The sequence below is a fragment of the Phyllostomus discolor genome, unplaced genomic scaffold (genome assembly GCF_004126475.2).
Source record: "Phyllostomus discolor isolate MPI-MPIP mPhyDis1 unplaced genomic scaffold, mPhyDis1.pri.v3 mPhyDis1_scaffold_11, whole genome shotgun sequence".
NCBI classification, from domain to species: domain Eukaryota; kingdom Metazoa; phylum Chordata; class Mammalia; order Chiroptera; family Phyllostomidae; genus Phyllostomus; species Phyllostomus discolor.
Window position 1 is genome coordinate 14451 of NW_023397498.1, and position 11872 is coordinate 26322.

At 47.3% G+C, this 11872-nt stretch overlaps 1 protein-coding gene across 1 annotated transcript; it reads left to right on the plus strand.

Moving 5' to 3' along the window:
• Window positions 1-5281: 5281 nt before the first annotated feature.
• On the plus strand, window positions 5282-7958 carry LOC114489329 (ret finger protein-like 4A). Its single transcript, XM_028503301.1, has 2 exons — window positions 5282-5567; window positions 7303-7958. Exons 1-2 carry the CDS (start codon window positions 5282-5284, stop codon window positions 7956-7958), a joined length of 942 nt encoding a protein of 313 aa, XP_028359102.1.
• The last annotated feature ends 3914 nt before the right edge of the window (window positions 7959-11872 follow it).

The window sequence follows — 11872 nt, forward strand, 5'->3', positions numbered from 1 at the left end:
GACTCTAAAAGCCTGTGAGAGTTGTGGTAACGGTGGGAGAAACTCCCAACCTCACAGGAGAGTTTGCGGGGGAGACCTACGAGGTCCCAGAATGTACACAAACCCCCTACCTGGGAATCAGCACCAGAAGGGTCCAATTTGCTTATGGGAAGTGGGGGAAGTGACTGAACGTGGGGTGAGAGCTGAGCAAACAGCACTGTTCCCTCTCGAACCCCTCCCCCACACACAGGGCCACAACACAGTGACGGGGTTCCCTGCCTAGCAAGTACCCAAGGCTCCACCCTTTACTATGTAACAAGTGAGCCCAGATGAAAATATATGGCCCAAAGGAACGAAAAGAGAACTAGCGATGAAGAGATAGCCAACCCATCAGATGCACAGTTCAAAGCACTGGTAATCAGGATGCTCACAGAAATGATTGAATATGGTTGCAAAATAGAGGAAGAACTGAAGCTTATGAAAAGTGAAATAAAGGAAGGTGTACAGGGAACCAATAATGAAGACAAGACAATAGGAAATGAAATCAATCATTTGCAGCAGAAGGAAGACATAAACATTCAACCATGAAGCAGAAGAAAGAAACAAGAATTAAAAAATAAGAACAGGCTTAGGAACCTCTGGGACAACTTTAAGCATCCCAACATCCAAAGAATAACGGTGCCAGAAGGAGAAAAGGAAGAGAAAGAAATTGAAAACTTATTTAAAAACATAATGAAGGATGACTTCCCTAATCTGGCAAAGGAGATGGACTTTCAGGAAGTCCAGGAGCTCAGAGAGTCTCAAAGACACAGGAGCCCAAGAAGCCCTGACCAAGGCACAGCATAATTACATCACCCAGATTAAAGATAAGAGATCAGCTTAAATACCACTAGAGAAAGCAGACTGTTACCTACAAAAGACTTCCCATAAGACTATCAGCTGATCTCTCTGGAGAAAAACCTTGCAGACAAGGAGGGGCTGGAAAGAAGTATTAGAAGTCACAAAAGGCAAGGACCTAAATCCAAGACAACTCTATCCAGCAAAGCTATCATTTAGAAGGAAGGGACAGATAAAGTGCTTCCCAGATAAGGTCAAGTTAAAGGAGTTCATCATCACCAAGCCCTTATTATATGAAATGTTAAAGGGACTAGTTGAAGAAAAAGAAGATGATCAAAAATATGAACAGTAAAATGATAAGAAATTCACAACTATCAATAATTGAACCTAAAACAAAAGCAAACAAAGACAACTAGAACAGAAACAGAATGACAGAAATGAAGATCACATGGAGGGTTATCAGTGGGGAGGGGAGTGGGGGTGAATGGGGGAAAAGGCACAGGGAATAAGAAGCATAAATGGTAGGTAGAAAATAGACAGGGGGAGGTTAAGAATGGTACAGGAAATGGAGAAGCCAAAGAATTTGTATGTATGACCCATGGACATGAACTAAGGTAGGGGAATGATGGTGGGGCAGATACAGTGTGGAGGGGAATAAAGGGGAGGAAAAATGGGAAAACTCTAATAGTGTTACAGGGTGCAGCCAAGAGGGGGGACCCCAAATAGGCATTTGAAATGCGGTCCAGAACTTAAGGTGTCCGGGAGATTTTAGGATGTCTCCATCCCCCACCCCAGGGTGTGGGTTGGGGGAAGGGACAAATGGAGCAGTGCCATTGAGAGCTGTTTAGCATAGCAACAGCCTTGCAGCTAAACTCTGGCGTGGTCATTTAACATATCTATAGCCTTGGCTGGTTGCATAGATAGGTTAAGTAGCTGTGATCAGCTCTAAACCAGGGGAATGGAAGTAACTTCCCCACCCAGAAGTAACTTCCCTACCTAGATGTAACTGGGGGGGCGGGTCCCCTGCGTTACAGCGCCTGCGTGGGAGCTCAGAGAGGATTGGCTCCAGGACATGGGGCCACGCCTGCCCAGACACATGATGGCAGCCCAGTAAAGCTGGAAGGATACAAGTTCTGGCATGTGAAGCCGAGTGTGGGAGGAGTCGGAAATGAGGCTGCAGAGGAAGATTGGCCGTGGGGATTTAAAACCCAGATTTGGCGGCCATTGGGGAGGAGAACCACGCGTCTTTAGTAGAGGAGGGAGAACCATGCTGCTTTAGGAGAAGAACCATGTGCAGCCATTGGGGGAGAACCATGCTGCTTTAGGAGGGAGAACCACGCGGACTTGACGGACTGGAGACTCCTGCAGCCCTGAGAGAGGGAGAACCACGCAGCAGCCCTGGAGGAGAGAACCATGCAGTTTTGGCAGAGTGGGGACTCTCCCTTCCTGCAGCCCTGACAGAGAGGACCACGTGCCTAGCAGAGTGGGGACCCCCGCAGCTTTAGAAGGGGTAACCACCACCTGTTTTTAGCAGAGATCCCGGCAACTCAGCTGAGGGTGCCGGGAATCCAGGGAGGTCTCCCAGTCGAGATGGAGTTCTAACTGGGAAGAACCAGAGGACTGCCTAAGCCATGGACTTCTATTTCCATCCCTGAGATACCGTACTCTGGACTGGGCAAAGGGGGAAGGAAGGAAGGACTGTGTCTGTTTGTGGGTGTTTTTAGGGACTTTGGGATTTTGATGAAGACATTAGGTCACTACTTTAAGTTTGTATAGCATTAAATAAACGTTTCCTTTCCTTTTCACGAATCTCTGGCATTGAGAGATGTCTTTCCTCTGGCAGCGGACATAACGGACCCGGGGCCTTCTTTCAATAATAGTATATCATCCCAGGCCCCCGTTGTTGTGTTCTGTAACAATAGCATATTCAATAAAATATAATTTAAAAAATTAACAAAATAAAATAAACAACATTCTTAAAATACTACGTACATAACAAAAGAGGAGACGTATCTGTTTCTGTTTTTATTTTTCACAGAGAGGAGAAGGAAGAAAGAAAGGGAGAGAAATATGAATGTTGAGAGAGAGACACGTCCATCAGTTGCCTCTCTCTCTGTGACCAGGGATCCACCCGGCATCCTTTTGCTTTGCGGGATGACACGAAACCAACACAGCCTCACCAGTCAGGGCACAAAAGAGGTTTAAAGGCCAGTTTGGGGCTACAAGCCCCATCTAATCTCACTTACCTGTTGAATCTAATAAACAAAATAGACCACGGGCCGGCAAACACAAGGCTCTGGGGCCAAATCCGGCGCTCCACCTTCTTTTATGTGGCCCGGCACCTTGTTTCTACCTGGCAGTAGCGCTGAGGTCCTTGCCCCTAGTTAAGGAGTAGTTACATATGTACAGTCCTAAAAATGTTATTGGCTCTTTGTAGGAAACCACAATGCTGAGGTGGCCCCCGGTGAAATGAGTTTGACACACCTAAAATAGACAAAGGCACGGACACGTGGAACAGACTGACAGCTGGAAGAGGGGAGGAGATGGAACAAGGTAAAGAGATTAGCCCAGAGACTGGGATAACTGCCTGCTGATGCCCAGAGGGCAGGGAGGTGAGGCCAGGGACAAAGTGAGCAAAAGGGAGAAATGGGACACTGGAATAATGTCAACAATAAAAATAGTTAAAAAATGAAAAATTAAAAAAAAAACAAGGTAGTGTGAGGCCTGGTGTTTCTCAGATGATGCAACTACAATCCCCCAATCCAGTGATTCCAAACATTTTTAGGCAGATCAGTCACCAACATTCCAAAGGATCAGATTTTAGGATTGAGTGAGAAAATGTTCTCATTTTTGATATTCATTTCCCAAGACGGGACCAGAAATGATATTCAGGATCTAATCTACAATGATTACATGGCAGTATTTTGTTCACATTCATTTAAAAATAACTTTCATACACAACTATGTCCTTTGTTCCTGGCAACTCCTCTCTGTGGGGTGAGAAAATCTCATTAGCTGGGTGGAAACCTGATTGGAATGAGTGGGACAAACAGAAAGTGGGTGAGGTGGGAGGAGGGCCCAGCCTGATAAAAGGTGCTTGCTGGTCGACCTCACTCCAGAGCTGAGCCAGCAGAGGAAGCAGCTGGAAACCAGAAGAGGACCTAGTGCACCAGAGGTGAGTCCATGGTTTTGACTTTCCTGTTTCTACAAAAGGTTCAGCAAGTGCTGACTGAGGCCAGCTCAGTCCCAGGCATGGGGTGGACATCTAGGGATGAATGCCTTTGATGGGAGCAGTGGGCAGAACTTAGATGTTTAACACCAGGTGGCAGAAATAACATGGTCGTTTTTATGCTGAGTCAGATCTCAGATGGGCAGGACCCTGCCAGGTGGTGAGTGGAGTGTCAGCCACTAACTTACTCTGCCTCTCAGGTTCTGCTGTGGGTCTCAGCCACACTCAGGTGGAGCAATTGTAGGATTTCTGGGTCTCAGCCAGCACCGTCCACTGGATATATAAAGTCACACAGAGACATCATTGTAAATGAGGGGTTTTTGTTTGGTTTGGTTTGTTTGTTTAACTTACTGATGTGAGGGAGAAAGAAGCATGAATTTGTTACAATCTCATTGATGAATTCACTGCTTGTTTCTTGCCTGAGGCCTGATCTGAGATGGAACCTGAACCTTGGGGTATCAGGACAATGCTCTAACCAAGTGAGTTCCCCAGCCAGGGCTAACCTCATTTTCTACAAGACACATATACCAAGTAAAAAAGAAAACAAAAGAAAAAAAAAGCCTTTCAATATAGCTGGCAGAAGGCAGTCATTTCAACATCTCATCAATGTCAGTTCTTTGGGAGGTGGCTTATGTTCTCCTGTCCTGTGATGTCTTCAAATTCGAGGGTATATCTTATGCTCAACACCTTTCAAGGTGGATAAGACCCATCCCACTGGCTCAATAGCCACTCCAGACTAGAGGATGTGACATAAGACATACAGGTCGCACTGGTCAGGAGGCTCAGTTGGCTTGATCATCATCCCGTATAACTAAGAGTTGATGGTTGAGCTCCATTCAGAATGAGTACAAGAAGCAAGCATCTCTCTCTCTGTCTCTCTCTGTCTCTCCCTCTCTCCCTCCCTCCCTCCCTCCCTCCCTCCACTTCCTCTCTGTCTCTAAAACCAATAAAAATCTGCCCTTAGCTGGGGTTTGAAAAAAAAATTTCACGAGTAGAGACCATCTCAACCCCTAACTTACAGCCCCAGGATAAAGCTTGTCTTCATGCTAACTAGCATTTCAAAATCAGAACTTCCTGGCCATGAGCTATTGATGTTTGTACTTGGATTGCATCTTGATTGCCTGGGAGCAGGAAGTGCAGGTTGCTATTCACAGAAACAGGGTGAAGTCCCAGGACCCATCAGTCCTTGTCACTTACAATGTTCTAACGGCCTGTCCCTTCCCCCAGACAACGACCATGGCCAAACATTTTAAAGACATAAGCAGTTGCTACATTTGCCTGTCCTACCTGGAAGACCCCGTCAGTCTGAAATGTGGGTTCATCTGCTGCTTCAAGTGTGTCGACTCACTGCCGAGGGGCCCCGGGGGACACGGGATTATGTGCTTCACCTGCCCTGAGGTTTCTCAGAAGAGTGACATCAGGCCCAAACACCAGCTGGCTAGGCTGGTGTCAGAGGTCAGGACGCTGGAGCCCCAGCTGAGAGCCATCCTGAGGATGAACCCGAGGATGTGCAGGTTCCAAGGTGAGGTCTGGGGCCACCAGCCCCCACCCCATGGGAAACAGCCACTTGTCAAAGCCCTCCAGTCAAGGTGCTTTACCTTTGTTCTGGCACCTGAAATGCTCGTTCTTTCCCATTGTGCCAACCTGGAAGTCTGCATTAAAACCGTCTGTAGGTTTTCTTTGTTTTTTTTTAAAGATTTTATTTATTTATTTGAAGAGATGGGGGAAGGAAGTGAAAGATGGTGAGAAACACTGATACAAGAGAGAAACATGGATGGATTGCCTCTGGCCTGTATCCCTAAAATCCATTCTTCCTGATTCTTAACTGTTTTTAATGTGTTTGGAAACCATTTTCAGTTTTAAATATGTTTGAGGTTGATGTTTGAATTACAGTTGCCACACAACGTTACAGTAGTTTTAAAATACAGCATAGTAATTATTCATATACCTCCAGAAGTGATTCGCCTTGATCAGCCTAGTCCCCACCTGGCACCATGCACATTACCCCAGTATTACTGACTGTATTCCCTGTGCTTCCCGCTACCACCCTGGGCCTGTTCTGTCACTGCCCATCTGTACTTCCCAATACCTTCCCCTGTTTTACCGTATGCCCCAAACGCCCTCCCATCTGGCAAACATTAATAATTTTTTAATGTTTTCAAATCTAGTTGCATTCAATATTATTTTGTATTATACATCAACTGTAACTGAAACTTAAAAAATTGTTTTACAAATTAAAGGGCCTTGGAGGTGGCTTAGTTGGTTGGAGAGATTCCTGTATACCACAAGGTTACAGGTTCGATTCCAGCCAGGGGCCTCATGAGTAAGGCACATGAGTGAGGCAAGCGATGAATGTCTCTCTCCTTCTCAACACCTCCTTTCCTCCCTGTGCAAAATCACGAAAAACATATCCTCAGGGAAGGATTAAAAAAATAAAAATTAAAATAAAAAAGGAAAAAGAAGAGATAAAAGAAACAGAAACTGGGGTCGAGGAATCATTATTCCAGAAGGTTTCTTTCTAAAGCGGGGCCAACCCCATCCAGGGGTCACCTTAGATGCAGAGCTCTGGGCCCCAATCAGAGTCGGAGGGAAGCTGGGCCACAGCTCACCGTCCGGTGCTCCGAGTTCGGGCCCCTCCAGGCACTGCCCCATTGAGCTGCGGTCCCAGTTCCTGCTAAGGTGTCCACGTGTCCTAAGGTCAGGACTCTTACAAAAAATACATATACACATATATTTACAAATATATGTACAGGTTTATATACTTATATATTTACATATAAACATATTATATGTGTGCATATATAATTTTAATATAATTTAGAGACAGAGAGAGAGGAAACAGAAAGCTTTCATGTCAGTTTTACTCTGCAATAAGTAGAATATCCTCCGTCCTTTAAAATGCCTAGTTCAGGTGTATGTGTGGAAAGAGTCTGTGATAATTTGTATGCTAATTTTGAAAATATGCAGCAGTCATGGTCTCTTTTTCCATGCGGAGTCCACACTAAAGGGAAGAAACCTCCTTAATCAACTAAGCAAAGAGAATAATGTAGAGAGAACACCTGTAATGACCAAGGGCCAGTTCCAATGATGACCGTTCCTTGTGTCCATGAAATCTGATGAAATCAGGGACCCGGGAAGTTCCCCCAGGAAAACACAAGGTGTGGAGATAAAGATGAGATAGTGAATGAGTCACGTGGGCTCCTGAGGTGGCCCCGAGGGGTGGGGACAGAGCTGACAAATTATTTCTCTTTCCACAGTGGACGTGACCTTGGATGTGGACACAGCCAACAACCACCTCTACATCTCTGAGGACCTGCGGCAAGTCCGCTGTGTGTACGAGGAGCAGAAGCGCAGGGTCTGTCCTGAGAGGTTCAGCACCTCCCTCTGTGTGTTGGGCTCCCCGAGGCTCACGTCCGGCCGGCACTACTGGGAGGTGGACGTGGGCACCAGCACAGAGTGGAACCTGGGCGTCTGCAAGGAGTCTGTTCCTCGGCAGGAGAAGGTCGTCCTCTCTTCAGAACGTGGCTTCTGGATCGTGAGCTGCAGGGAGAAGGACACCTTCCGGGCCAGCACCAGGCCGGTGACAGAGCTCATGGTCATTTCCTGCTTACACCACATTGGCATTTTCCTGGACTTTGAAATGGGGACCATTTCCTTTTATGACGTGAGCGATGGCTCCCACATTTTTACATTCCCCCTGATTTCTGTAGCAGAGCCCCTCCGTCCGTTTTTCGCTCCTGGAATTCCGGCGAAGGATGACGGGAGCTTCATGACGCTCTGTCCCGGGTTCAGTCCCAGCATGGCCAGTGCAGCTGGGCAAGGCCATGGGACTCTGAGCACAGCAGGTACAGATGCACCCTGGGTGTGCACAGCCATGGACACCAGCCCCTCTGCTGGTGACCCAGTGCCCTGAAAAACATGGGACAGCTGTGAATCACAAACACAAATTATGGGGAACTGTCACTTCCCATATTAAGTCCTATTATGGTTGGGTTTTTCTGGGGGGGGTGCTTCCTGTATAATTGTCCAATAAATACCTTTTGAGCATTCACATAATTGTCAGGTGTTTTCCTTTTCATTTTCTAAAATATCCACTTAATGTATCAGTTAGGTTATAGACAAAATAAAAATGTGAGCCAACAGACTGAGTGATTTCCTCTGCAATCAGAAACAGTTGAAACAGGGATGTGCCCTGGCCAAGGTGGCTGGGTTGATTGGGCTGTCCTCCCATGTACCAAAATACCACACGTTCGATTCCCAGTTAGGACTTGTGCCTAAGAAACATAAGGAAGGCAACCTGACTGATGTTTCTCTTTCTCAACAACAGGAGATGTGTGTGTGTGCCATTTCTCTCAGCAACAGAAAAACACATTTGTGTCAGGTGCACACAGAATGTTCCCAGACCCTAGAGGAAAGCAGGAGGACTTCAGGAACAGCTGGATACAGGAGGTTCACTGGCTCAAAAAGAATCTTTATGTTCATTTATAATGTTTGGAGATAGTGAGGCTTCATTAGCTTCCAGCTTCGAGTGATGAGAACTGAACAGTCAAGGAGAAAGTGTCTCAGATGCCACAGAGGTGACTCTGCCACAGTCCCCCCTGGGCCTTTGCCCCTGGTTCCTACCCCTTCATCACAGCAGGGTTGTGTTGCTTAGCTACCACCAGACAGGTTGTCCTTGGAGTAAAACTAGCAGATTCTTGTGGGGGAGGGTTGGACGGGGCTGCAGGTGCAGCGCATGGGCTGATGTGGCCAATGGTGGACACAGGGTGGGACATCAGCATCGATGTGGAGTGAGGACCACTCTTAAAGGGACAATCACACACTGGGACGCTCCCCACAGGACTGGATCTGGGAGACCCAAGGGGGAGGTCATCCTAGGGAAACTCCCCTTGGTCCCCAGCCCAATCTGGCTGTAATGCCCCCGCCAGCCAGCAGAGGGCGTAAGGGTAGAGGTGACCTTCAGGCCATGGAGTGGCTACAAACTTGAACAGGTGCAAGGACGCCCAGGTAGTACAGGGGGGCTGGTGGCCATGGGGACAGGAGGCACAGAGAACCGCCACAGTGAACTGACAGACGGGGAACTTGGGGAAAGTAAACACTGGAGACACAATGCGATGAGAAACCAAAAGTAAAATGTGTGGAAAGAGTCCTTATAGGTCAATAATCACCTGAATGGACATGGGCTGAACTCACCAACCAAAAGGCACAGAGAAGATGAATATATTAGAGCAGAACCCAATTACGCTGCCTGTAGGAGACCCAATTCACATCCAAAGAAACGCAGACGTGCACAGTGAGGGGCAGATGAAACAATCTCCCTTTAAATTGTGCAGCCCTGGCCCAGAGGCTGAGTGGGTTGGACCCTCCTCCAGTCCACCAAAGGGCTGAGGGTTCTATTCCTCCTGGGGACTTGGATGAGAGGCAACAGATTCATGTATTTCTCTCACGTCCATGTCTCCCTTTCTCTCTTTTTCTCACTTTCTCCCTTCTTCTATCTCTCTAAAATCATCAAACATGTCCTCAGGTGAGGATTGAAAAGCAATGGCAGAGGACCAGAACAGACACTTACAGATGGCTAATAGAGGACTTACAGATGGCTAAAAGTCCTGAAAAAGTGCTCAATGTGTCTCTAAGAGATATGCAAACTAAAACCACAATGAGGTATCAGTTCCTGTCTGCTTGAAAATCTATCCTCAATAAAGCAACAGACCAGTGCTGGCCAGATGTGGGTAAAGGGAACCCTCTCACACTGTTGGTGGGAATGCAGACTGGTGCAGCCCCTCTGGAAAACAGTGTGGAGTTCCCTCAAAATAATAAGTATGGAACTGCCTGTGGACCCAGCGATCCTACTTCTGGGTATTTACCTGAAGAAATCCAAACACTTACTTGAAAGAATATGCTCACCCCTCTGTCCATCGCAGCGTGATTTACAGCAGCCAAGCTCTGGAAGCAGCCCAGGTGCCCATCAGTGGGTGAGTGGATAAACAAGCTGTGCTGCATTCACACCGTGGAACACTACGAGGCAGAAGAGAGAATGAAATTTTGCCATTTACTACGGCATGGATGGACCTAGAGGGTATCATGCTGAGGGGAATAAGTCAGACAGGAAAAAATAAAAATCATATGATTTCACTCATACGTGGAGCATAAAACAAAAAGCAACAAACAAATTGACAGAGCAAACAAAAAGGAACTCACAGTCACAGCCAGCGCCGTCATGGTCACCAGAGGAGAAGGAAGTGGCAGGGGAAGAAGAGAGGTGAGGGAGTCACATGTGTGGTGACAGAAGGAGACCAGAGGTCACGTGCAGAGCATTTTTATTTCCCCAAGAGGGGCTACAGCTGGATACTGCATTGAAGCCCTACATGTCCCACCTGCCTGTCTCAGCTTGAACGACCCCTGTACCTAAAGTGACAGGTCCATGTGTCCAGTGCGCTGCCCATGGCAGAAGGACTGGAAGAAATAGTGGACTGTGCCCCTTGCCCCCCACCCCCGTGGTGTCTCAGAAGGAAGCCTTGGACCAGTGTGCTGGTGGGTGGAGCTGGATTCTAAGATGTGATTATCAACTGGCATTTCTTACTCTCAATCGAATATTGCAGTGGTCAATTTTTATGTTATCTCCCTGTATTTTCACATCATTGCTTTGTCCTAATCCCAGTGTGTACAACCAGGGACACTTCCCCCCACAATCATCATCCAGAACGTGGGGACAGTGTGGTGCAATGGGAGACTCCAGTATGAGCTCTATGAGTGATAAAAAGGTATTACAGTGTCCTTTAGGTCACATGGTCAGAGGGAGACCCCAGACCCTGAGCAAGGACACAATGGCTTCAAGTGCAGGTATTTTCCAGACTAAACACACCTCAGGCTGGGAAGAGCAAGCCCTGTGGAACTTGAATGCATAGGAAGACCAGCCAGGGGTCACACAGGATGACCACTGTGAGGGGCCTGGGACAGAGAAGAAGAAGCTGAAGGCAAGGACCCAGTGGGAAATGCTGTTACTGGAGCTCCTGCTGCAGAGTCTCCCTGCACCCCAATGACAATGGGAGTTTCAGCTCAGATTCTCTCCAAGGGACATGGGACACTTTTTCTACCTCCTGCTGGCTGCTCCAGAGGGCCATCTCAGTATTGGCCATCATTGTCCCCAGTCTCTACACCTGCCTGAGGCTGCCACCTTGTCGTCAGGTTCTGATGTCAGGTCTTGTCCTCATGTCTGGTGCAAGCCTCTCCATGGTGCTTCTCCTGCACAGACACCACCAGAGGCTGCAGCACATTCACACGCCACAGCCCCCACCAGTGCCCTCCAGAGACCAGAGCCACCCACACCATCCTGATGCTGTTGGACACTTGTGTCACTTCCTATGTGCTGATTTCTATGTTCACTTTAAAGTCATTGTGCCCATCTCTCGTGGGTGCAGACCACCCCTAGTTGGCTTCTTGTTCTCCTGCTCTTCACCCCTCACTGCAGATGCTCAGGGATTCTAGAGCTCCTGGGGTCATGAACTGTTGAAAGTGACTTGACAATCTAATCTGTGGATATCAGTCTTTGTAATATTCCTAATTACACTGTTTACTAATCCTTCACCTTCACCTACGAATGCCAATGTTGTACATAATATCTACTGTGAACTTTATTGTATTTATTTTTAATTTTTAATTTTTTTATTTTAATCACTGTTCAAGTACACTTCTTTGCCTTTTACTGCCATTCCAGCCCACCCACCCATCCCTCCCCACCTGCCTCCCATTTTCACACACCCCCAAGTTTTTGTCCATGTGTCCTTTACATTTGTTCCTGTAAACCCTTCCCATTCTCCCCTGAAATTC